The sequence below is a fragment of the Eublepharis macularius genome, chromosome 14 (assembly GCF_028583425.1).
Source record: "Eublepharis macularius isolate TG4126 chromosome 14, MPM_Emac_v1.0, whole genome shotgun sequence".
Lineage (NCBI taxonomy): Eukaryota > Metazoa > Chordata > Lepidosauria > Squamata > Eublepharidae > Eublepharis > Eublepharis macularius.
Genome location: NC_072803.1, coordinates 64,231,902 through 64,258,494, shown reverse-complemented (window position 1 = coordinate 64,258,494; position 26,593 = coordinate 64,231,902). Strand labels below are relative to the sequence as shown.

General features: G+C 52.3%; 1 protein-coding gene, 1 long non-coding RNA gene and 1 pseudogene across 3 annotated transcripts in view; 2 read left to right on the top strand and 1 right to left on the bottom strand.

The window, feature by feature from the left end:
* LOC129342163 (coiled-coil domain-containing protein 180-like) overlaps positions 1-20,722 on the top strand; it is a 76,166-nt pseudogene extending 55,444 nt beyond the window's left edge.
* The window catches only part of LOC129342166 (uncharacterized), a 200,717-nt gene that overhangs the window by 5,325 nt on the left and 168,799 nt on the right, over positions 1-26,593 (bottom strand). The window lies entirely within an intron of this gene.
* LOC129342164 (histo-blood group ABO system transferase-like) overlaps positions 25,806-26,593 on the top strand; it is a 44,331-nt gene continuing 43,543 nt past the window's right edge. For both annotated transcript variants that reach the window (XM_054997790.1, XM_054997789.1), the window contains exon 1: positions 25,806-25,883. In XM_054997790.1, the coding sequence (XP_054853765.1) occupies positions 25,868-25,883 (16 nt within the window). In that variant the 5' untranslated portion in view covers positions 25,806-25,867. The remainder of the gene's footprint in view (positions 25,884-26,593) is intronic.

The following is a 26,593-nucleotide window of genomic DNA, read 5'->3' as shown; positions in this document are numbered from 1 at the left end:
TCCGCCGCCACTAGTGCTCTCAGCAGACATGGGGGTAGTGCCCGCTGGAATGTCCGGTCCCCGAGATAAGTGGTGGGAACCAGCCACCTAGTCATGTGCCCACCCATCCCCTCGGCAAGATGGAGGAGGGCACAGGCGGTGCAGGACCGGGAAGGGTGGCTGGGACGGCCCATGCAGCGGACAGAGGACCTGCTCCTGAGCACCACTTGCAACGGGCCGCTGAGACCGGTAGGCCTGCTGCTTCCAGGTGCGTGGGGGGGGGTTCAGGGTGCTGGAACTCAACCTGCGCTCCTTCCAGGCAGGACCTCGATCATCCCAGCCTGGTGCCCACCACTGCCGCTGCGGCTCCCAGCCCTCCGGACCAGCCACCTCCTGCCAGCCGTGTTTGTCCGAGCGGCCCTCAGGCGGCGACGCCTCAGACGCCGCCGCCGGTTCTAGGCCAGGGTGCCATCCCTGCTCCTGGGCGACATGACTTGCCTGGACCGCTTCCGTCTGGACAGGGCAACCATACAGGCTCTGTGCGAGGAGCTCGCGCCCGCCCTTCAGGGGCAAGCTGCGGCTCCCCGGGGCATCCCCGTCCTCCAGAGGGTCCTGCTGTCCCTCCGCTACCTTGCGACCGGCTCCTTCCAGGGAGTGATGGCTGAGGCCTTGGAGGTCTCCCAGTCATCCGCCAGCCGCTGCCTGCATGCCTTCCTGGATGCCCTAGTTGGTCGGATAAGCGAGCACATCCACTTTCCCACCTCGGAGGCAGAGTTGGCACCCATCCGGGCTGGCTTCTCCTCCCTTGCAGGCTTCCAGGAGCCAGGTCCTTTAAATCTATCAGTACTCCTCGAATAACAGCCTTATAGGTATCCCATACTTTATGAATTGGTACACCTTGATCCACATTGTATTGAATACAGCATTTACAGCCCAATCCTAAGAAGGGCGTGGAAAGTGAATAGGAACCGAACTAAGGCTTGCAACCGCGTATCTGGGCTTTACGCCCGCGTAAGTCGCCCTCCACCCGCGCTGGGACGCGGCGCTGGCCCGCCGGCGGGCTTGCACTGGCGGAAGCCTCAGGCGCCCGGGCAGCGGCGTAGGAGTGGCGTAGAGCCCTGCGCCGGCATGGGGGGAGGGTGGGGCCGGAGTTAGTCCGCTCCCTAAGCCCCTCCAGAAGCGGGAACGCCCACAGCGGCGCAAAAAAGCTACGCCACGGAAAAAGAAGGCGTAGCCCATAGGCGTCCATGGAACGGCGAAAAATCAGCCCCCTCTCTGAGCGCCCAGCCCCGCCCCTATGGCCCGAAGGAGCATAGGATGAGAACTATCCCGGGGACCAATCAGCGTGCGCGCCCGGCGTGGACGAGCCCCCCTCTCTGCACCCAATCATCTGAGAACCCGCCCTACAAAACATCCGGCCAACACCGCCCAAACCCCCAGGTAAGTGAGCACTCTGCCGGAGGCTCTGCCCGTGTGCTGAGTGGCATTGCCCCTTTGAAAACCGAAACGGGCTGAGGGCATTCACGTTGGCAGGCGCAAAAAGTGGGGGAACTTCTCGTAAAGGGGAAGAGGTGCAAATGTCTGCCTAACTCCCTTTCTACCGTGATAGAAAGAATGACTCAACATCTAACTGGACTCATGCACGCTAGTTGCTTCTAACTAAGCACAAACAAACTAACCCTTCCGTGACAGAAGGGAATGACACTTTGCAAATTAACCGCATGCTCTCCCGTTTCCTTGCAGGTGCCCTGACTCTGGTGCTCCCACCTGGTGATGACCAACGGAGCGCTGACAGGTGAGGAGGAGGTGGGGGGGCGTTCCGCAGATTAGTGCAAACCGCCCATTCACCTGAACCCACCCGCTCACTTGCCGCTTTGGGTGAGGCCCAGCAGGGGTGGGGGGCAACCATGGCCGCCCCTGGCTGCCTCAGAGGCAGGCGCCTCGAAAACCACATGTGACCAGGTGTTTGTTGTGACCAGCTCATTCCCTCCCATAAAGGTAAAGGCTTCCCAAGGCCGAGTGCATCCTCGCCAGACTGTCAGGCATCAGCTGCTGCCCTCGACCATGTGCAACCCCCCCGGATGGCGGAGTGTGGGGCTTGCCTCAGCAGTAGAATGAGGTAAAGCCCACATGTGTCTTTTTCTCCCGCAGGCACGTCCAGGGCATGGCTGCTCCCCCGCGCCCCGCCCTCCCCAAACATCTCTGACGGACGGTTGGCTGCAGCCCAGGAAGCACCGTCGCGCCGCGGCCTGCATCCCAGCCCCGCCCCTCCGAGCGGGAAGGAGGGCTGTGTGGAATGCTCCGACTCCCTCGCCAGCCTAAACGCAAGCCCACTTTTTCCAGTGCAATAAAACGAGATGTACAACAACTGCCTTCTGTGTCTGCGAGTCTGACTTCGTCCTCCGCCCCTCCCCCAACACTCCCGTCACATATCTCCACCTGCACATTGCCACAAATGTATCCGACACACCCCGTCTTGCCTCCCCGCCCCCTCCCTCCCCTCACAGTAACGCCCCCTCCCTCCCTCCTCCTCCCCCCTCCTCCTCTGTATTTGACCAGTGTCTGTACCCATCTGCCGAAGAGAACTTGATTCTCAGAAGCCTATGCTACAATAAAATTGGTTAGTTTTAAAGGTGCTACGGGACCCTTTTTGAATTCGCTACCACAGGCTAACACGGCTAACCCCCCTGCATCTATGGCCAGGTAGAGGGTTGGGGCGGGGCATGTGAGCGGGGAGGGGGATCAATCCCTGGTGGGGAGAGTAGCTGGCACCCGATAAGCCAGGGAGAGGGTGGTGCGAGCTGCCGCTGCAAGGGGGTGGGAGATGGCAGGGGAAACGGTCCGCTCGCTGGAACCCTAGCCCCACCAGTGGAGAATCCAGGGTGGTGGCAGGCGGATGCCATATCCCGGGCAGGAGGTCTCGCGCGCCTGGGGAGGGTCGCCCCCATCGCAGCCGCAGCCCCAGCAACACAGTCCTGTGAGCGGCCGCCTCCCAGAGTGGGTCCAGCCCCTCGGGCGTCTGCAGCAGCCCCATTGGTCATTCCAACACCTTCCACCCCAGGGCGTCCTGCCTCGCATCCAATCCTGTGGGGCAGTTGCAAGGCCCCCGCACCAACACAGCGTGGTTGTTGGGAGGGAAGGGGTGTGTCCGAGGCTGCCTGTGGCTCCGCCCTGGCCCGGCACCGTCTCCTGCGTTCAGCAATTGTGGCCGCTCGCGTTGCCCTGCCGGGGGGGGAACCACTCCTAGGCTGCCAGCCCCGCCAATCCTACAGGGAAGGCCGCTGGCCCTGCCCACAGGGGCAGTGGAAGAGCGCACCAGCTGCGCAAAGTGGCCAAAATGCGGGAGCCCGAGGCCCCCCGGCTGGCTGCCACAGCACGCCCCTCCCCCGGCCGGGCCATGCAGGCTGGGTGGCCACCCCAGGCCCCGGGAGGGCCCCCCGATGGCAGGTTGCGTGATTGCCCCAGCTCAGGGCGGCATGCCAGGCAGGGCAGGTGAGTTAGGGCAATGTGGAAGACATGCCAGAGCGGCCCCTGGCCAGTCCTTGTGCATCCTAAGCACCCCCCCTCTTGGAAGGGATGCGCTGTCACAGCGGGCCTGGTCATGCGCTCATGGTGCCAGGGCAGGATATGGCTGGCAGTTCACCAAAGTATCGCAGGCAGACACGGGTCCATGGGTAGATGAGCTTTATTCCCAGTCCCACGGCGCACCGTATGGCCAGGCCCAAGGGTTCGCATCCTGCAAGGATGCACCTGAGCAGCACAGCATCCCCGAAAGGGAAGAGGGCCCTGGGGCCATAGGAAGCCAACCACCGCGGCCCCCTCCCCTCCAACCCACAGGTCTGAGCCGGGGGGCCTGTGCTGAACCTACCCATGAACTATGCAGCTGCCAGACAGAAGATAGGGAATTGTTACATCTCAGACCCTCCAAGGTCATGCCGGCGGGCGGTGTAGTTCGGCGGGCAGCACAGAAACACTATACCCACAGCGGTTCTGGCTGCATGGAGGGCGACGGGTGGCGGGAGCAGTGGGCGGCCAGGCCCGGGGCCCAGCTCATTGCCAAGGCAGCCGGGAATGACCTCCTGGCAGATGAGGGTGCGATGACTGCGCGGCCAGTTTACCTGGAGGAGCTTTTCCCTGGCCGTGCGGAGGAGGCCCACCTCATACGAGCGTGGCTAGACGCGGCGCTGTGCGAGGTGGAGCATGACCTCCTGGAAGAGGAGGTGGCTGCGGGCCCCGCGCGCAGTAAGTCGGGGTCCTCGGCGCCATCTGGGGGGCCTCCTCCGCTGCCACAGAGGGCAGGCCGTAAGGGCCCGGAGGCGTCCCAGCCACTTCTGTCGAGGCGCAGGTTGCAGGTGCTTGCAGCACATGCCGGGCTGCCACCAATGGGTGCCCCCCTCCCTCTCTCCCCCCTCTGCAGGGACCATCAATGACAGGTGGATGGCTGCCATGGACCGGGTTCACGGGGCATTCCAGCAGGCGTGGGCAGCGGCACCATGTGAGTCTCGACAACAGGAGGGGCACGGGCATGTGGGGTGGGGTGGCCTGCGGCCGCGACGACAACCCCAGAGCCCACAGGGGCCCTGACGCTCCCATCCCCCACCTCTTGCCCCCACAGCGGCGCCCGCCCGGAGCCCCTCGCCAGATGAGGAGGAACTTGGGAGGGGCTTCACCGCCTGGTCTCCACCCCGCTACCCGCCACCTGCTGAAGACCCAGAGGGTGACCCAGTGGAGGGGCCTGGCAGGAAGCGGCCAAAGCTGGAGCCCGTCCCCGCGGACGGCCGGGCAGCTGCCGATATGCCATCCCAGGCACAGGCATCTGGGACCCCAGCCGGGCCTCTGCTCTGTAATGGGGATGCCGTGGCGGGGCCGCTGGCCTCCCCCTGCTCCGACGCGCTACCTAGCCCTCACCCTCCTGGCTGCTGAGGCCGGGGTTCTGGGTTGGCAAGCTGCTCTCTGGGCGCCTGATGCGGCCCTGGAATCGATTGGGAATAAAGCCAAGTTCGTTAACCGCTCTTCCAGTGCAGCCCGTCCATGGGGGGCGGTGGGTGCTGGCTGGGGCGACTTTCCCATGCTCTCTACATGCAGGGGTCGAGGGAGCGGGGACTCGGAGGGGCCGCCTGGGACACCAAAGGGGCGTAAAGGGCGAGTGTTTGGCCGGCCGAGCCTCCCATGGCCAGGCATGGCCCTCAGCGCGCAGCATGCCACAGGTGCTCCGCGACCCTGTCTCGCACAGCTCGGTCATGCTCCTGGGGCTCTGCAGGGGCGTCAGGAGAAAGGCGACCGGCGGGCGGCAGCCAGGGGTCCTCGCCTGGGCCCTCTGTGGCTGGCAAGGGGAGCTGCTGGCGCACGGCAATATTGTGCAGCATGACACAGGCAGCCACGAGCTTGGCGACGGTGAACGGCTGCATGGCCAGGCGGCCGCCCGTGTGATGGAGGCATCTGAAGCACATTTTCAGCTGACCGAAAGCACGTTCGATCACCATCCTCGTGCGCCGGTGGGCCTGGTTGTAGTTGGCTCTGTCGGCGGGCTCATCCGCAGGGTATGGCGTCAGGAGGTAAGGCAGCAATGGATAGCCACGGTCACCTGCAAGGGGAGGCGGTGTTAGGATCTCCCTTCCCATCCCCGTCCCCTCACAGCTCCCCCACCAACTCCTGACCTAGGAGCCAGCCTCTCCCCTCAGGCCATGATGACAGGAGCCTGTTCAGGCCGGAGGTGGTGAAGATCTGTGCGTCGTGGACGCTTCCCGGGAACTTGGCAACGAGGTCCGTGAAGATCCCCTGGTGGTCACAGGCTGCCTGGACGTTGATACTGTAGAACCGGTGCCGATTCCTGTAGACCTGCGGCTCCTCTCTGGGAGCACATATGGCCACATGCGTGCAGTCGACTGCTCCAATCACATTGGGGAAGCCTGCAAGGGAGGAGAAGCCAGCCCGGATGGGTGCCAACTCTGCCTCCGAGGTGGGAAAGTGGATGTGCTCGCGGATCCGACCAACTAGGGCGTCCAGGAAGGCATGCAGGCAGCGGCTGGCGTGTCAGACTGTGGCTAAATAAGGCTCTCACTACAGGGTTCCCTTTAGAAGCAAACACAAGTCCATTGTTTGGAAAAGGAAACTTTACTGCAGAAAAGGTCCATTATAGTACACTGTCCTGAATAGGAGACTCAGGATGGTACATGATCATTGTTACCAATGAAGAGCAAGCATAAGGTACAGAGTAACAATACCCATCTGGATTAGCCTCCCCCCACAGTTCTCAAAACAACATCTCTCAGTCCTGGGAAGCTGCTCTCCTTCAAGGCCAATGCTTGGTGGAACGGTGTTAGACAAAACAGTCTCCTCCGGTGGGAATGCTGCCTGGGAACTGGTGCACCTGGGAAGAAAGCACTTAGACACTAGAAGCATTAGAAAATGGAGTCAGTACACCATGGGTTTAGATATACACCACAGTTTAGATATACACTGGACCTGACATTCTGCCCCCCTTAAAACAAATCCCCCCCTGGTTTATATGGGTAGCGAGTATGAAAAGCTTTGGTTAATCTAGGAGCATGAACATGTGCAGAGTTCACTCATTCATCGTAACCAGAATCAAAGTCCTTCCATCTAATGAGGTAAAAAAGCTGATTTCGCTTGAGTTTAGAGTCCAAAATCTGTTGTACCTCATAGTGTATTTGGTCGTCAATTAAAGTTGGAATGGGTGGAGCTTTGATGTGCCATTTGTTGTCGGTGGGAGCTCTCTTTAAAAGACTGACATGGAACGTATCATGCACATGGCGCAGGTTCTTGGGCAAAGTTACAGCAACAGTTACTTTATTTATTATCTTGCGCACAGGAAAAGGTCCCAGGAATTTCAGAGCGAGTTTGCGGCTTGTCTGAGCTAGTTTCAGGTTCTTTGTGGAAATATACACATGATCTCCCGGTTGTAATTCCCATTCGGCCACACGATGGCGATCTGCGTATTTTTTGTAATCCAGTTTGGCTTTTTCAAGGTGTTTCTTAATAAGAGTCCACTGTTGCGCCGCCTCCCCCCACCACGAAGATACATCTGGCAATTTAGAGGAATGGAGAGGGGGAGCGTCCAACGGGAAGGGATTGAAGTGAGTTCCATAGACAATTTTGAAAGGGGCCTCTCCCGTTGAAGCGTGTACACTGTTGTTATATGAGAATTCGGCTAGGGGGAGAAGGTCCACCCAATTATCTTGTTGAAAATTAATGTAGCAACGAAGGAACTGTTCTAGTATCTGGTTTGTTTTTTCGGATTGTCCGTCGGTTTGTGGGTGGTGGCTTGAACTGATACCTTGCTCAATATTCAACATTCTCAAAAGCTCCCGCCAGAAGTTGGCAACGAACTGTCCGCCGCGATCCGAAATCACCTTGGACGGAAAAGAATGTAATTTTACGATGTGTTTTAAAAACAAATCCGCTAGTTTTCGAGCGGAGTGTATAGCAGTACAGGGAATAAAATGAGCTTGTTTGGAGAACAGATCTACCACAACTAAAATACAATTATGTCCTTTTGAAATAGGTAGATCAGTGATAAAGTCCATGGATATTATTTCCCAAGGTCTGTTGGGTGTTTCCAAGGGCTGCAGGAGACCCAGAGGTTTTCCTTTTCTGGTTTTGGCGCTGAGGCAAACGGGGCAGGAACTAACATATTGGGAAATGTCTTTGCGCATGCCCGGCCACCAGAATTGCCTTTGGATTAGGTGCAAAGTTTTCAGATACCCATAATGACCAGCAGTGGGAGCATCATGACAGCGCTGCAATACCTCCAGCCTGAGGCTGTCTGGGACATAAAACTTGCTCCCAGCTAGCCAATCCCCGTGTGGGGATTGGGTCAGTTTGTTTCGCGGAGCTTTATCCCCCTCCTTCTCCACTTCAGTTTTAAGTTTCGATTTCCACTCCTGGTTGGCCGGGAGGGGCGGCTTGGCACGACTGCGAGTAGTCGCCACGCCCCCAAGTTGCGTAGGCGAGAAGACCGTGTCGACAGTCTCCTCCCGTTTGCTCTTATGTTGGGGCATGCGCGATAGGGCGTCCGCCAAAAAGTTAGTTTTGCCCGGAAGATAATTTAGAGTGAAGTTGAATTTGGAAAAGAATTCCGCCCATCGCAATTGCTTGGCATTCAGTCTGCGTGGGCTTCGGAGGGCCTCCAGATTTTTATGATCTGTCCAAACCTCGAAAGGGTATTGCGCCCCCTCCAGCCAATGTCTCCAGTTAGTAAGGGCTGCTTTTACTGCAAAAGCCTCCTTCTCCCACACATTCCAATTCCTTTCCGCCTCCGAAAATTTTCTAGACAAGAACGCACAAGGCCGCAATCTTCCATCCTCCCCCTTCTGCAGTAAAACTCCCCCTATTGCCGTATCGCTGGCGTCGACTTGCACTATGAAAGGGGATTGTTCGTTGGGGTGGGAGAGGATGGGTTCCGTTACAAATTGCTTTTTTAGGCATTCGAAGGCAGTTTGGCAATCGGGGGTCCATTGTAGTTTGGAGGAGGGTTTTTTAGCTTGGTCCCCTTTATCTTTTGTTTTCAGCAATTCTGTTAAGGGGAGTGTGATTTGGGCGAAATTTGCTATGAAGTCTCTATAGAAGTTGGCAAAACCCAGGAAGGATTGCAGTTCTTTACGGGTGGTGGGTGTTTGCCAGTCTTGGATCGCTTGTATTTTGGCTGGATCCATTTTTAGACCCTCTTGGGAGATACAATACCCGAGGTAAGTGAGTTCGGTTTTATGGAATTCACATTTGGACAACTTGATGGGCAGTTTATTCTTCATCAAGGTGGCCAGGACCTTTTGTACCATTTGAATATGTTCTTCCTCGGTGTCCGAATAAATTAAAACATCATCAAGGTACACCACCACCCCTTTGTACAGAAATTCGTGTAGAACTTCGTTTATCATGGACATGAATACAGACGGGGCTCCCGTCAATCCAAAAGGCATAACTAAGTATTCATATTGTCCGAGAGGCGTATTAAACGCGGTTTTCCACTCATCCCCTGCCTTGATACGAATGTGGAAGTAAGCATCTTTTAGATCTAATTTCGTAAAGATCTTACCTTGGGCCACGACGTTGAGAAGGTCTCGGATGAGCGGTATAGGATAGGCGTTGTTGGTGGACACTGCATTCAGTCCTCGGAAATCCGTGCACAGTCGGAGTCCCCCATCCTTCTTTTTCACGAAGAGGACCGGAGCGGCGTGGGGGCTATTGGCTGGGCGGATGAACCCTCGTTGGAGGTTGGTGTCGATGAATTTCCGGAGCTCTTCGCGTTCATGGAGACTCATGGGATAGAGTCGTCCTTTGGGCAGTGAGGCTCCGGGTAAAATTTCCACCGCACAGTCCGTTCGTCGGTGCGGGGGTAGAGTATCAGCTTCCTCCTCAGAAAAAGCATTTAGAAAAGGCCAATACGGTTCAGGTATTTGGTTGACTTCTTCTTGGGTGAGAAGGGCCTTTTCAGTATGAGTTGGATCATCGCCCCAGTTTTGGTTCCAACGGTGATTTTTACAGTTGGCATGGCTGAAGGTAATACATCCTTGTGCCCAGTCTATGTAGGGATTGTGATCACATAGCCATTTGCTGCCTAGAATTAACGGGTACTTGGCAGTAGAGCTGATGACGAAGGACCTCCTTTCCCAATGTTGTCCCATGCCTGTGATCACTGGGATGGTCTCAGTTGTGACAGGGTTCATGTTGGTACCATCCATTTGCTCAAAGATTACTGGATTTTGTAAATCCCGAGTTGGTAAGACCAGTCCATTGACTAGAGCTGGGGCAATGATGTCTCTCGAACAGCCCGAGTCAATAAGAGCTTGCACCCGAATGTGCATTTTTCTCTCTGGGTTGATTAGAGTCACTGGCATGAATAAGATGGACCCAGGCGGCCGGTTCCGTGCAGGGACTGGCTTGGGGCGGATCTGTCGTTTGGGCCCTTTTACGACAGATCCATCTCGTTTCCCGACTGGGGACTTTCTGGATTGACTTCTGCGGTTGGGGAAGCGGGGTCGTATTCCATAACTTCTTCCGCTTCCAGCCCTCTCTCTGAGGCTGGCCTTTGGGAAGCGCCGCAGCCTCTATTCGCTCGTGGCGCGGGAATCGGGCGTTGGAGAGTAGGAAACGGAGCAAGGGTTGGACGCCGTAGTTGAAGCGGAGGTCTTTGCACAGGCCGGTAGGGGCATTGTGCTGCAAAGTGACCAGCTTGTCCGCATTGCAAACACAGCCCTTGTTGCCATCTAGCATCTCTCGCTCCACGGGTGGCGTAGCCAGCTCCCCGTCCTCCCTTCTGTAAAGTCAATGGTCTTCTTTGTCCCGTTTGTTGTTGTTGTTCAACCAAACGGACTTCCAAAATGCGATTCTCCACTTCGCAAACAAGTTGGATCCAACCTAACAACGTAGGGGGATTGTCTTGCATGAGGGCTCTGTCCAAAAGTCTCGGGTTTAGTCCTTGCTTGAACAGAATGATCTTGGTGGACTCCTCACACCTAGGGCACTTGGCTGCCAATTGCCGGAATTTTGTGACATAGTCTCTTGCTGACATGCTACCTTGTTTGATGGCTTGCAATTCTGTTCGGGCCCTGGTTTCTTCTAAGGGGTCTTCATATTGTGCTCGGATAGCATCCACCAACCCCTGGAGAGTATCGAGTTCTGGGGCCCCAACATTGTATAGTCCTACATACCAGTCCGCTGCCTTGCCTTGTAAGCGAGATCCAAGATGTTCAATTTGACTGGCCTCACTGCCGAAGAGGTGTCCCCACCGGTTGAAAAACTGTACCACTTGCACCAAGAAAAATCCTAGTTTGGAGGGATCCCCATCGAAAGTGGCTTCCAGTTTCACCCAGCCCATCGGGAGTTCTTGTCTCGGAGCAGGCGCTGGGTAGAAGTCCATCGGCAGTCTTAATTGCGCCTGGGGCGCGGGAGGAGGTAACTGGGGCCTCGGTTGGGGCAACGGTAGCGGTTGTACTGGCGGCGGTTGTACCGGCGGTGCTGGCGGAGGTTGCCGTGGTTGGGCTGCCGGGGGTGGTCTCGGTTGGGCCGGAGGCTGCAGTGGCGGGCGAGCAGGTGGCGGCAGTCTTGGTCTGGCTGGTAACACGGGAGGCGTTGGCGGTAGCTGTCGAGGTGGAGGAGGCTGGTGTGGTTGAGTGGGGATCGGCCGCGGAGGAGGGGGTTGGAGATGTCGTAGTGGTGCGGGCCTTCCCGGTTGATTCGGGGGTGGTAAGGCGGGCTGGTCCTGTGGCTGCTGCAACGGTATGAGCTGCGGTCGAGGTGAGAGGGGCCGCAGCGGCGAAGGTCGGACGGGTGGAAGGCCGCGCGGGCTTGCCCCTCCGGGCGTCGTTATTCTGGGAAGCAAAGGCTGGCCTCGTGGCGCTGGTAGACCGTCCCCCGAAGGTTGCCCGACGGGAACAGTTTCCCGCGGTTGACGAGGGGCTTCCTCCTCGGATGGAGCCGGGTGTGCTCCCGATTGGTCCGGCCGGACCGTTATAGGAGAAGTATGGGGGGGTATCACCGGTGTCTCACTTGGCTTTTCTTCCCCTTCCGTAGGCCGCTCAACGGGAGTCTCGTCTGGCGGCACATCCCCTCCCGAGTTAGGAGGTTCGGTGGGAGTCTCTCCGGGTGGCTCAACCGGGTTATCCCCTCTCGGTGGAATTTCGTGCTGTTTGGGAAATTCCTTGGGTTGTTCTCCCGATTCGCCAGGGTAGGTGTCCCCCTCTCCGGTAGGTGACGACCGTTGCTGGACTCCCTCCACCGGATAGGAGATGACACTTTGGAGGGTAGCTATCTGTACCGCCATCTCTTCAGGAGACAGTCTCTCTCCTGCTCCCATTGCAGAAATTAAATGAATGGCATGAGCCAAACTTTCTTCCATATCCATCAGTTTAGCTTCTAACTGTTGCATTCGACTTGGCCCCGGTTGCTCCCTCATGGAACCTCCATTCGTTGCACTCACCGGGGAAAAGGGGCCCCAAGGAGGAGGGTCCCCTTGAACGACTCGCGATCTCGCTGCTAGAATTCCCTTGGCCAGACCCGTCACTGCCGAGATGCTGGTATCTACCGCATAGGTGCGACCTTGTATCTGCTCCCAACTTTGTTCAGGAACTTCAGTTGGCTCTTTCCACGGAGCAAGTTCGGAATAATCCCAACTCAGGGCGCCGCGGCGGGACGTGTCCCCCTCCGTCTGCTCAAACGTCCTGTTCCAATATCGCCATGGTTGGCTGCTATCTAGCTCAGGGACGGTTTCTAGGCTTCGGCGCCCGTCCATCGAAACTCGTGGATGGAGTCCCCCTGCCCGGCGCTCTCTCGTTTCTCGGGGTCTGGCTCCCCACTCCGACGGGGTGGGTACCGAGATCAAGGGGAGAGCGGTCGCCTTTGGCCTTGCCCCGAGGTCGCCTTCGGTCTCGTCCCGAGCACCGAGGTCGATGAGAGGCGGGGTGGAAGTGGAGGCTCCGGTCCCGTTCCCGGCTGCTCCCAGCTCCTGGGAGTCTTGGGCTTGCACTGGTTGACGCATACGGCTTGCACTGGGAGACGCATACGGATCAAACAAAGGATCCCTGTCCGGGACAACCTTGGATTCCGCTGGGCCCGACTCAGACATGATTGGTAACAAAATGTCAGACTGTGGCTAAATAAGGCTCTCACTACAGGGTTCCCTTTAGAAGCAAACACAAGTCCATTGTTTGGAAAAGGAAACTTTACTGCAGAAAAGGTCCATTATAGTCCACTGTCCTGAATAGGAGACTCAGGATGGTACATGATCATTGTTACCAATGAAGAGCAAGCATAAGGTACAGAGTAACAATACCCATCTGGATTAGCCTCCCCCCACAGTTCTCAAAACAACATCTCTCAGTCCTGGGAAGCTGCTCTCCTTCAAGGCCAATGCTTGGTGGAACGGTGTTAGACAAAACAGTCTCCTCCGGTGGGAATGCTGCCTGGGAACTGGTGCACCTGGGAAGAAAGCACTTAGACACTAGAAGCATTAGAAAATGGAGTCAGTACACCATGGGTTTAGATATACACCACAGTTTAGATATACACTGGACCTGACATGGCGGATGACTGGGAGACCTCCAAGGCCTCAGCCATCACTCCCTGGAAGGAGCCGGTCGCAAGGTAGCGGAGGGACAGCAGGACCCTCTGGAGGACGGGGATGCCCCGGGGAGCCGCAGCTTGCCCCTGAAGGGCGGGCGCGAGCTCCTCGCACAGAGCCTGTATGGCTGCCCTGTCCAGACGGAAGCGGTCCAGGCAAGTCATGTCACCCAGGAGCAGGGATGGCACCCTGGCCTGGAACCGGCGTCGGCGTCTGAGGCGGCACCGCCTGAGGGCCGCTCGGACAAACACGGCTGGCAGGAGGTGGCTGGTCCGGATGGCTGGGAGCTGCAGCGGCAGTGGTGGGCACCAGGCGGGGATGATCGAGGTCCTGCCTGGAAGGAGCGCAGGTTGAGTTCCAGCACCCTGAACCCCCCCCCACGCACCTGGAAGCAGCAGGCCTACCGGTCTCAGCGGCCCGTTGCAAGTGGTGCTCAGGAGCAGGTCCTCTGTCCGCTGCATGGGCCGTCCCAGCCACCCTTCCCGGTCCTGCACCGCCTGTGCCCTCCTCCATCTTGCCGAGGGGATGGATGGGCACATGACTAGGTGGCTGGTTCCCACCACTTATCTCGGGGACCGGACATTCCAGCGGGCACTACCCCCATGTCTGCTGAGAGCACTAGTGGCGGCGGAAGCCAGCGCCAGGCAAACTGGACGGAGGCCGAGAGAGTGCTGCTTTTTGGGCTCGTGGTGGAGAATGCGGAGGTCGCCCTGAGCACGCACAGGGGCGCCTCGTCCCGGTCTCGACGACGGGCATTCTGGCAGATGGCAGCTGACAGGGTCTCGGCTGTGGGCAACGCGCCCCGCACTGCTCACTCGGCAATGAAGCGCTGGAATGATTCTTTCGGGCCCGTGCGCAAACGAGTGCGCCTCCTCATGTCTCAGGGGGTTCCTTATGAGCGGGCCCTTGACGAGGGGCTCCCAGGCCCAGAGGCGGTCATGCGAGCGGTCATCCCGGAGGCGGTGGTGGGCGGCCTGGGCGTTGAGGTCCTGCCCGGTTAGTATTTGTGGATTCAGGGAGGCGAGGGGGGGGAACGCATGGATCGTGGCACATGTGTGACAGGGCCTCTCCCGTGAGTAGGCACGGCCCCTGAGGGTCCAGACCCAAGCCAGGCGGCGGCAGAGGCAGCGGAGTCTGTGCCCCCCCTGGCAGAGAGCGGGGCCCAGGAACAGGCAGCCCTTCCACCGCCACAGCAAGCCCCTGCTGCCAGCGACGAGGAGCCTCAACCGGGTTCGTCGGGGGGCATGGATCCGGAGCGCGGTATGTATCTGTGGCCCTGCTGCTGGTGGGGCCAGGGACCGGCTCGGCCACCGGCCTCGGCCACACATCCAAGGCCCCTCATGGCGCCGACCGGTCTCAAGACGAGGGGCTGCGGCCGCAGCTGGAATGGGTGTGCTTGGCCCGGCTCGGTGGCCTGTGGCAGCCCATGTTGGGCCGCTGCTCTTCCCTCCCTGGGGCCTCTTCCCACCCATGTCTCACTCCAGCAGGGACCATGCGCCTGGAGATAGGCGGGGAGGTGATTGCCCAGCTGCGCGAGCTGCCACCCTCCCGGAGGACCTCTGCTGCCGGAGCGGCTCTCCTGCAGTCGCTTGGCTTCCCTGTGTCGGTGGAGGGTGAAGGTGGCCCTGGGACTCCGCCGGTTCAGGACACCTCATCGACAGAGCCGCTCGAGGAGCTGTCCCAGCCTGCAGCACCATCCCCTCCAGCCCCCCCGCCCCCAGGTGCCATGGGCCGTGTGCGGGAAGGACCTGGCTCCGCCTCTGAGGGGGAGGGGCCCATGGAGGGGGTCCTTCCAGGCGCACGGGCTCGCGGCCCCCGCCCTGCCCAGCGGCTTCCCCCGACACTAGCCACAATGTGGGCGGCGATCGAGAGGGAGCGGCTAGAGGTGCACGCTGCATGGGAGGAGGCGAACAACCGCGGCCGGGAGTTCATGGCTGCGGTACTGGAAGTGGGGGAAGGGCTCCGTGCCTCTCAAGCCCGTGCCGAAGCCCTGCTCGGGCGGCTCGTCGCCATCCTCGACCCTCCGGCCCCACCCGCTGCAGCAGCTCCACCCGCCCCAGAGGCACCCCTCCCTCGGGCCCAGTTGCGTGCGAGAGGCCGGGCCCGTGGATGGCCAAGGGGGTCCGGCCGCCGGCCTCGCCGGTGACCGCCGCTGCCGCCTTGGGGGTGGGGTGGGGTGTTTTGCTGCACAGGCGGCTCTCCTACACGCCTCCCCTTCCTCACATCTGCTGGGGGAGGTGGGATGATATAATAATAAAGGCTGATTTCTGTGCAATGGGTGTCTGTGTTCTTTGCCTTGGGATGGGGACGAGGGGGCAGGCCCGCTGTGTCTGCCTCTTGGTGGCGGCCTCATGCCAGCCCTCCCCTTCGGCGCCACTTGGTGGCTGTTCCCTGCTGCCAGAGACTGGCTGCTGCCCTGGATTCCTCATGGCAGGGTGCCTGCCAGTCCCATGCCAACCTCTCGACACGGCCGCCACGGACTTGGTGCTACATTGGGCAAACGGGGGAGAGGCTCCTCAGACCACGCCCACCCCTCTCCTTCCCAACTGCGAGCCCCGCCCGACGCACGAGCCGAGGCAGTCTGCCGGCATGGGCGCGGTTTGCCTGCTGCTCTGGGGCCTGGCCGGGATCGCGTGCTGCCCATAGGCTGCGCCTTTCCTGGCCCCTCCCCCTGCCGCTTGTCAGGAATAGCGCCCTTTGGCTGCGCCTGGCGGCGGCCGTGCATTACACCCGCCCACAACACTTTCTGGTTCTCCCAATTTGCATCTCTGTGCTGCTGCCAGGGCTGGCGCCGCTGCACTTTACGGGCACAGGATACGGCCTGGCGGCGCCACTGCTCCACTTGCGCAGGCACGCCGGTGTTGGGGCCGGCCATAGGATTGCACAGTAAGTCCATTTACATTCCATGATATTAATTTGTACTCCATATTTAAAGTCTACTTGTTTTAGGTAAGTCTTTTTCGTTCTCCAACAGGAACACTTCCATTGCATGTTTTGATTTAATCACTTGTCTCACAGATTGGAACTCAAAACTCAAACCTTCAGGTATTTCCCATCTATATCTTATATTCATAGATTTCAGTTTCTGTGTCAAATCTCTGTATTTCTTTCTCTCTTGCAACACTCTCCTCGGTAACTCCTTCATAATTCTGACCCTTGTCCCCTCAAGTACCAACGGGGATTCAAAATGCTTTCTAATAATTTCCTCCTTCATTCTCTTTGTAGTTAGCTGGACAATAACATCTCTTGGTAGATTCTTTTGCTCTGCATATCTTGAATTCACTCTGTAGGCTATATCCAGACTGGCCGCCACCTCTTCTTTTTCCTTATTTAGAAATTCTGCTATTATTTCAGTGATTTGCTTCAAGGTTGATCCTGCCATTGTCTCTGGAATGCCTCTAAAACGAAGTTGTTTTTCCGTTGCTTTGCATTCCATCACCACCATCCTGTCACTTAATGCTGATGTTTCTGCTTTTATGCCATCCGTTCTGAGTTCCACCTCCTGTACCTTCTGCTGTGTTACTTGCAGCTTTTTTATCTCATCAATATTTTTCGCCAACTCTGCCACTTCAGATTTTATAGCCTCTTTAATATCCTTCAATAAATTTTGCTGTGACTCCTGTATCTGTTTTTGCGATTCCTGAACCATTTCTTGTGTCCTTTGTATAATTTCATTTATTTCTTTATTGCCCTCTGTCACTTTTTTATCCAAGCTTTCAATCGCCATCTGCCAGTCTCTATCTTTATCTTTTTTTGCCATCACTGGACTTGCCTTGGCGCCCCACGAATCCGCTCTCTTTCTCAACTCCGTTTTCTCACCTGTCACTTTAAAATTCCGTATTAAATCTTAAATTAATAGTCCAATTTTTATATCTTTCAAAATGTCGGGCGTCTTTTCTCTATGGTACAGTCTATGGTAAAATTCACAACCTTCCCTTACTCAAAATGGCGAATTTCCCTTCTTCAAAATGTCTGGCGTTTTTTCTCTATAATATAGGCCATTTCCAGATGGCTTACCTGAAGCCGCTTCATGCTGCAATGTTGTGGATCATGCCGGGGAAAACGCGAAATATCACGTTTTCTTGCACGAGTTTTGTGCAACGTCGCGCAAAACACACACGAGAAAACGCGATATTTCGCGTTTTCCCTGGCACGATCCACAATTTTGCGGCATGGAGCGGCTTCAGGTAAGCCATCTGGAAACAGCCCTGGTCTATGGTGAAGTCTCCAACCTTTCCCACACTCAAGATGGCGAATTTCCGCTTCCTCTCAGGTCCTCTGTCCCACGCTGTTCTCCTTCCGTTGCTCCCCCAACACACTTCCTGCCCTTCTAGCCGCAGCTCGCTGCTTTTAACGAGTACTCCACTTCTCGCGATCTTTCAGCCGCTTCCCACACTCCTTCCCTGCGTCGTTATCTCTCAAACCACAGGTATGCAAAACAAAACGTCTTTTTCACTCCTTTTAGCTCTCTTATATTCAAAAAGTCACAATTTCCACTCCCAATCACTTTCTTACTTCCTCCGCTTTAGGTATCTGTCTCTTTAATTCAATATACTTTGGTCTTTGTTTAATTATCTAGTCCGTTAGGGGAGATAGCAATCTTTACTTCATATGTTCTTCTTGGGTTGTACTCACTGTTTCTTTTGTTCAATTCTACTTTAAATCCGTTCCTGAAGCTTGAGTACGAAGGTCCTGTGCCAATTAAATGACTCCAAAAGCTGTTGCAGAGATAATAGCCGCCCTTCTACGAGGGGACCTCAAGGCAGAAAGGGAATCCTTTATTCAGAACCCCCCCTCTGCCGAGATCACTCACTCTAGGGGCCACAAAGCATTCCTGCCCGATTTCTACCTGAAATCGGGGCTGCGGGTGGTCAAGGCACCGCGCCAGCCAAAAACAGCATCTCGGATGGTCCAGCTCCCTAGATCACTTCAGACCTTCATAATCCCAAGCCGGAAGTCCTTAAAAGCAAACATCTAGTTTGGCCCTTGTATAATCTGTCATAGTGCATGCAGATATGGAACAGGATTCAGCCATGGTAAAGACTGTGAATTAGAGCGGAGCCAGATCCCCCCGGACCCGTTTCCTGTGATAGCTCTCTTAATGCCTGTTTTAAAAAGGATACTGGTGAGCAGGATTTGGCCTTCCTAGTCAAGAGTGAAGAACAGGGTGGAGCACTGTACTCAGTGCCTCAAACCTGGCTAGTCCTTGGACAAAGAGCCAGACAGCAGCACTTGCATTGGAGGGGTGTCCCTTAATGGCTCTGGCCCCAGGAACTGCCCTCTTGCTCTTTCCAGTGCTCCCAGCATTTTCTCTGGCAGAGAGAGAAGGAAGCTGAATCCAGAATATCTAGCAGAAACACCTGCAGTCTTCAAGGGGCGGCTGGATGAATACTTGTTGGGGATGCTTTAGGCTGTTCCTGCATTGGGCAAGGGGTTGGACAGCTCATCTGTAAAAGGCCCCTTCTAGCTCTATGATTCTATGATGATTCGGAAACTTTTCACTCTGTGGAGAATTATTCCTAAAACCCAACTTCTCTCTCTTTTTCAGAATGGTTTACACAAAACCACACATCTTTAAGCCACCGTAAGTAAGACTCACAACTCTTCAGCATTTGCAAGGATGGCCGTCCCAGACTCCTAATGGATTCTGCCCAGCCCCACTGGGGAAACATTGATAATTACGGAGTTTTCAAAAAGTTGTCCTCTTGTCTGTGCAGCTCTGTAATATTATTCTGAAGAAGTCCTCTTTCTCCACAGGAGAAATGACGTCCTTACAATGACTCCTTGGTATGCCCCAATCATTTGGGAAGGAACCTTCAACTTGGAAATCCTGAATGAACAGTTCAGACAAAGGAACACGTCCATTGGACTGACGATATTTGCTATCAAAAAGTGAGCATGGCTTGACTGGAGTGCGAAGCAGGCAGCAGTTTGGGTGTCTTGCTGCCCAGATACCTTTCATGTGTTTGAGGTTTGATTGGTCTCTCCTCTGCTAACCTATCTTGTTGTTGGGGAACTGGGGGTGCTGATGAATGGTCTGCTGCACAGACCTGCTTTAAGGGTGATTGGAAGGTTGGCAGGGCAAAGCAGTAGATCATGCAGAGACACAGTAGACAGCCTCCTCTGTCTCTGATGCTTTCTTATTATCCTGCATTTCTCCTGTGAAACATGTGGCATACATGGGTTTCCAGGGAGGTCTTCTACCCAGCACTGATCCGCATTACCTTGCTGTCTCTATTTTGGACATGAAGTCTCCATTTTGGTGCTGAGAGCTGCCCTTGCCTCCTTGACATGCATTGATGTGGACTGAAGATCTGCAAGCAGCTCCTGGCAACAAACAGCACTTTAGAACCTGCCCCCAGTGCCTTCAGCCACCACTGTGGAGACCCTAAAAGGGAGTGGCTGCTTGCTTTAGGAATTTTACAGTGCAGTTCTAAGCAGCATCCATTGTAAGCCCTTGTAAGCCCATTGACATCAATGGACAGAAGGGTGTAAATCTTTTTAGGACTGCACTGTAAAAGTGCAGCCATTCGAGCAGTACAAGCAGTAAAATATGAGGATTACATTATTATCCCTCGTTGCCTTCATCAGTTATAGCTGATGCCTTATGATCTTTTAAATTTTACTTTGTTCATTGTGTCTTAATTTTCTCTTTATTGTCTTGTACCTATGAAAGGTGGGATAGGAAAATTATAAGTAAATGAATTCCAAATGGTTGAATTCAAGCATTCTCTCAACTTTACAATAAGGAATAATACACAATGGACCCCTTATAAGTTATGAAGCTCATTGTGATAATGTTTCTCCTCTCAACAAATATGTATGAATTGCTGTTCATATATGACTCAACATTGTGTCTTGAGACTGGACAGTTTCCTGTTGTGTTCATATTCCATTAACTAATGGGAAATTTCTTTTGTTTCTTCTAGGTACGTCGTCTTCCTTCACAGGTTTCTAGACACTGCAGAGACTTATTTCATGGTTGGGCATAGAGTGAAGTATTATATCTTCACCGATAGGCCTGAAGCTATTCCTAACGTAACTGTCAAAGGAGGAAGGGAGATAGTCCCTCTTAGAGTCCAAAATTACCCCAGGTGGCAGGAAATCTTTATGCGCTGGATGGAGATACTCAGTCATTATTCTCAACAGCGCTTCATCCATGAAGTTGACTTTCTGGTGTGTGTTGATGTAGACATGCGGTTTAGTGACTCTGTGGGAGTAGAGAGTTTGAGCGAGGTATTTGGCACGATTCACCCAGGTTTCTATGCTGCTGAGCGCCAAGCATTCACCTATGAATGACGTCCCATCTCAGAAGCTTACGTTCTCCCAGATGAGGGAGATTTTTACTATGCTGGAGGTTTCTTTGGAGGAACAGTGGCGGAAGTTTACAAGCTCACAAAGAAGTGCCACGAAGCCATCATGGCCGACAAAAACAAAAATGTGGAGGCTGTCTGGCAGGAAGAGAGCCACTTAAACAAGTATTTTGTGTACCATAAACCAACCAAAATACTTTCCCCAGAATATCTGTGGGACAATGGTTTTGGTAACCCACAATTCCTCAAGAAGAAGCGATTCCTTACTGTCCCGAAGAACCATGCTGCAATCAGAAATAAAAGAAATTTGCATCTGAAATGATATCCAGACTTTTCTGTAGAATGAATAATACCTGGAATAAAATATTGTTATTTATAACAAGAGGCTTGTAATGTTTATCAACCTTGTTTCTTTGTTGAAGAATGGACAGTGGCTCTTAAAAGGGCAAAAAAGTAATGGCCTCCTAACTGGGAAATGAAACATTTCTGCTCCAGATTTCAGTATGGATTTGTTATACACTTTTCAGACATATCCCAAAACAGATCACATCAATCCAGAGACACAAGCTTCTATCCTCAGGCTTACAAATACATTCATTCTACTGGGTTATAGCCCACTTCATCAGGTACATGAGATAGGTCTTCAGCTGGCAAACATATACATGATCATGGAGAAGAATGTTATAACCAGTATCACTTGGGATCCACCTCATACATCCTATGAAATGGGCTCTAGTCCATGAAAACATTTCTAGAATATAAATACATTAGTCTTTAAGGTGCAACAAGATTTCTGTTTGTTTTTGCTGCAACAGATAAACGGCAATCCTATGCAGTTACTCCAGTCTAAGCCCATTGATTCCAAAAGGAATCCATAGGTACTCCTCTGGAACTGGCAGATAGACAAGGGAAGGGAATAAATCAACATGGGTAGCTGTGTTAATCTGTCTATAGCAGTGGAAAAGAGCAAGAGTCCAGTACCACCTATAAGACTAACAAAATTAGTGGTAGATCCAGAGGTATTACCCATGTTAGTCTGTAGTAGCAAAATAGTAAAGAGACCAGTAGCACCTTAAAGACTAACCAACTTTATTGTAGCATAAGACTGGATGCATCTGACAAAGAGAACTGTGATTCTCAAAAGCTTATGCTACAATAAAGTTGGTTAGTCTTTAAGATGCTACTGGACTCTTTAAAATTAGTGGTAGGGTATGAGCTTTCGTGAGCCACAGTTCACTTCTTCATATGGGAAGCGAGGTAGATGGTAAGTAGTATATAGAAAAGGACAGAGGATGGAGTCAGTTGATGGTCAGTTGGAGCCAACCTGATTGCTCAAAGGGCTGTCAGAGCTCCAGCAGAGCCCTGCACTCGCAAGAGGGCAGGAAAAGAAGTGAAGAATGTAGGGGTCCTCAGAGGGAGGAAGGGAATGACCTATCCTGCCTCCAGGGGTTGTGGGAGAAGGAGAATCCAAGCACCAGGATGTCCTCAAATGAGAAGGGTAGTTTCCCACTGAAGTTTTTTTATGTGGACCTTCCCAATGTGTGTCCTACCTTTTTGGACACACTCATCGGCTTGCAGCATTTTTTGTATTTTTTGTGTACTTGCGTTGTAGTGATGTTGCACTATACTAAAGAACACCCCAGAACCATTTGCACATGTGCTGTAGTGCTCTGTCTATCAGTTAATGCTTCCATGCCCACCTTGTATCTTGTGTACAAGCCTTCTCATTGATTGGCTTGTTGATTTTCTGTAGTTTTCATTGGCTGTGCAGTCCTTCATCCCTTTTTTGAATTACAAACAATAGCTGTAGTGGAAGACAGCACAGCCATGATCATGGCTGATCACCAAAATCCGGTAATGCTGCTTGGAAAGTTGTAGTTGAGGTCCAGCAAAGCACCCTTAAACTGTGTGCTGTTCTACTGGACAGTATTCATAGTAGGGGAAGGAGATTCCAATGCAGATGTATGCAGAGGAAGTTCGCTCAGAGGTGCCTCAAGAACGAATTATTCAGAGCAGTGCCATTGGGGTGTGTGGTGGTATTCCCTTGCCAAGGTTGGGAGGCATTGTTAGTGTTGTATGTATCCACACAGCATATATTGTTTGTTTTGCTAGTTTGATTGGATGAAGAGTGGATTGCTAATTTTTGCATGATCTGTGGCACACTTTTTGAGATTATTGATGTCCTCAGCCCAACAAAACATCACGGAGGTAAACCTATCCAAGTGGAGGAATGGGTAGCAATTGCTATTTGGTACCTAGCAAACAGCTCTGACCTGGATAGTACAGGTGAGCCTTATTTTGTTAGATCTCAGAAGCTAAGCAGGGTTGGTCTTGGTTAGTAATTGGATGGGAGACCTCCACCAAAGGACCAGGGTTGCAGAGGCAGGCAATGGCAAACCACCTCTGTTAGTCTCTTGCCAGGAAAACCCCACCAGGGGTCGGCATAAGTCAACACTAACTTGAGTACATTCTCCTCCACCACCACCTAGCAAACAAGGACTGCTACCATAAATTCTGTGAACAGTTAGGAGCTGGAAACCCCACTGTCTTCGGGTAGTTGGGAAATTTCAGCATTGATTGTAACTGTTGCAGCACACCCCATTCAATGATGGCTGATCTGTGGGAGAAATGGAGACAAGGTGAAGATGAGATTTTAAAAGGGACTGCACAGGGCAAGGAACATTGCTGAGTATGCATTTGGGTGCCTGAACGCTTGCTGGACATGCCTCTAAGTCTTGACTTGAGTTGCAGAGGAGAAGGTTACCAGTGTTGTTACAGCTTGCTTTATACTCCACAACATTTGTGAGAAGAATGGACATGCTGTTCTTTGCAACCTGTGCAATCCAGAGCCCTTAAAGAGTCCCCTGGGAGATGAGGAATATGTGTGAAGTGGCAATTGCCACAAAGCCGGAGGGGACTGAATGAGAGATGGGGATGGCAGGTTTTCTTCTGCTCCACCAGCAGCAGTGACAGATTGGGGGGGGGGATTTTTTTGAGAATTTGCACCACACACACCCTGTTGCATTACAGTCTTATAGCACAACATAATCGTGGAGGAGGGGTCAGTATGTTTTTGTTGTAATATATATAGTACTCTGCATTTTATTTTGTTCTCCCCTTTCAACCAATGACTTCACACAACTCAAGATATCAAGTCAATGATTGTCAAAGAAATATGGGTTTATTATTTATTTGATAACCCCATGACACAAACCACCATTTTAGGCAGAAATGCGTAAGGACTAGTAATATAGCACTTTAAATACCCTCAGCACCAACTGTTTACAGAACAATTGTTATTTGTTTACAGAATAAAAGATCAGAAGGTTAGTATAAACAGTCTTTCAGAATTGCACTCCTCCCCCCCCCCAGGATTCATGGCACCTAGGCAAGTCTAATTGTCAGGACAATCATATCTCACTGTAATATAAATATGTTAAATGCCGGAGCCATACTTCTGTTACGGCTTAAAACTCTGGGCAACTGCTTTTCCAAGGCTATTGGAAGTGAAAACAAAAGAAAATGTTTACAATTTTTAAAAAATTCTTCAATATAGGGCCAAGTTGACTCATAACTTAATCTCCTAACAAGTGAGAGAAGGAATTTGCTTAATAAGGCAAACTTTGCCTTCTGTGTAAGAGTAGCTTCAATGATGGTCACATAGTGGGGGAAGTCCTTTTACAATATACAAGCAGCCTCTAGGGGACAGCTTTCTGCTTTGCATGTCCTTCAGTCTTAGCTCTGCAAAGCTCCAGTGGCAGATTGGTGACTGCTGAAAGGAGACTGAGAGGATGACTCAAATACAGGCTGAGCCAGAGTGAGAGCTGAATAAAAACCTGTTTCTTTTATAATAAGCTAGTGTGGCCTGGTGTTCAAGATACCATATATGGCAATAAGGATAAACTGAAACTCCTCTTCTTGGCAGACAACCGGCCAAGTGGAGGGCAAGTGGAGGGCAAGTGAACAGGGAGGAATACATGTGAGTCTGTTCACTTGCTGTTCAAGTGTCATTCGTCACTTGTAGCTTGGCCCCCAGTGGTAAAACTTTTGGAGTGTTAGTTAATTTGTTGAAGAACCACTGTAACCCTGCTCCTAGTAAGATAGTGGAGTTTTGAAATTTAATTAACAATCCAGAAAGTCTGGGGAGTCTATGAAGGTGTTTGTGGCTGAACTAAGGAAGCTCTGTCAAAACTGCAGTTATGGTGCCACATTGACACAGTTGTTAAGGGATCGGTCTGTGGAATAAATGATGAGAAAATCCAGAGCTGACTACTGTCTGAATCCACCTTGACCTTTGATTCAGTATTGACGTTTTTCCCTGGCTATGGAATCTGTGACTAAAAATGTACAGGATTTGTAACTACTAAAATATAGGGAACTTGACAGCATTTAGGAGGACCATTTAGTAAAATATTCTTTCTGGTGCTACAAAGAAGGGAATCAGTGGTTTAATTTGCTGTCCTCTATTCTGCAGTTATACGCCTTGCCTTCTTTAGAGACTTTAGAGACTCAGGCAAAATATGTAACTGGTTCTTTGAATAAGATGCCTTTCATGATATTGAACTGGTTCAACAATCTAAATTCTCCCTGTGATATCCTCAGATTAAGAAAAATAAATTCTTCTCTCGCTACTTAGTTGACCTTTCTAATGTAACATTAAGAAAGGCTTTTTATTGGTGCTCACTCACAAACTATGATAACTGAATATTTACAGCCTGGGCAAAGTCCAAAAAATACCAATGGAACAACACCTCTGCCCATGAGGTCTTAACCTACTTGGGATTTTATACTGTAGACGGTTGTTTAATGTGAATATATTTTATTTGTATAGTATTTAACCCTCCCTGAGCCTGCTTGCAAGGAAGGCGGGCTATAAATCGAATGAATAAAATAAATGTACACTATGTTTTACATTGCTCCTACTAAGGGTCCATCTGGAATAAACTACTGAATCAATTTTTTGTCATCTTTTCTGGCTCAGATGAGGAATGTATTAATTTTTTATTGGCTGATATTTTCCCTCGTGTTACTCTTAAAGTGGCTATTTTTATTTTTCTCTCAACAAATATAAGGAAGAAATTAGATTTTGCTAATTCTGCAAGAATTTTAGCCAAACTGTAATTTTATAGTTTTTTCTGCTTCTTTTTGCTTCTTTTATCCTAGTTTTAAATTTTAAGTTTTTTTCTTGCCATGCAAACGTAATTATGTCTTAACTCTTTTGGTGTGGCATACTGTTATATGGTACATATGTTGGGATGTTATGGTCTATGGCTACAAGAATAAACTATTATGTAGAGTGCAGAATTCATGTTGTTTCCAAAAGCACAGAATACAGTCCTGTTCATAATCTGCTTTGCTTTGTTGATTTGTTTGGATAACCTTAGAAGGGAGGGACAGTATCAGGAAAGAGGCAAGGCTTTTCTCCCCTGCCTGCAGTTGCTACTGAGGCTCTTCCCTTCTGCTTTATCCATGTCGACCTGAGAACTCAGACTTTGCCATGCAAACGGATCACAGTAAGTTCTACCTGGGGCTTCCAACTGCTTGCATTTTCAGAAAGAATTCATTTGTGGTGTAAATTCTGACTTGTGTGGGAATTCAATATGGGCTGGAAAGATTTTTTTCATATTTAACATGGAAGGATGACCAAAGAATTATTTTGCAGAATTGGCAGTGAACAACAATTCAGTTTTCCGATACTGATGGGGTTTATGCTGAGGCAGCATGCAAAAAGCTAGACTATTAGAGTCCATTTGTGCTAACTTAATTTGTTCTGAATGTCAAGAATGCCTTTTGTGTGTAAATCTATTAAACGAGAAACGCCTATTTCCCTGATCAGCTAATAAAGAACACACATTGTGTGGTATGGCTATCACTTTATCATTCTCCCATACCTGTCTCTCTTTATACTTTTCCTCCCTGCCTGATATCTTTGGGCCTCATCCTCTGTTAGGCAACACAGATTAACCTACACATGAGAGAGGAGGTCTGTGATTTCATCTCCTAATTTTCTAAGAAGAAAGCAACTGCAGGGGGTGAGATTCAGATGAGACCCTTCCCCCCATACAGTTTCTCCCACTTTTTGCACGGGTGAAGCATTAAGAAGTGATCAAGTAAGGGGTCTATGTTAGGTAAAATTGACACCCAGAATCTGTTTCTCAGATGGACCGTGGGGTTGTGAATCCAAAAGCAATTCTCATCTGATCATTCAAAATTTTAATCATGG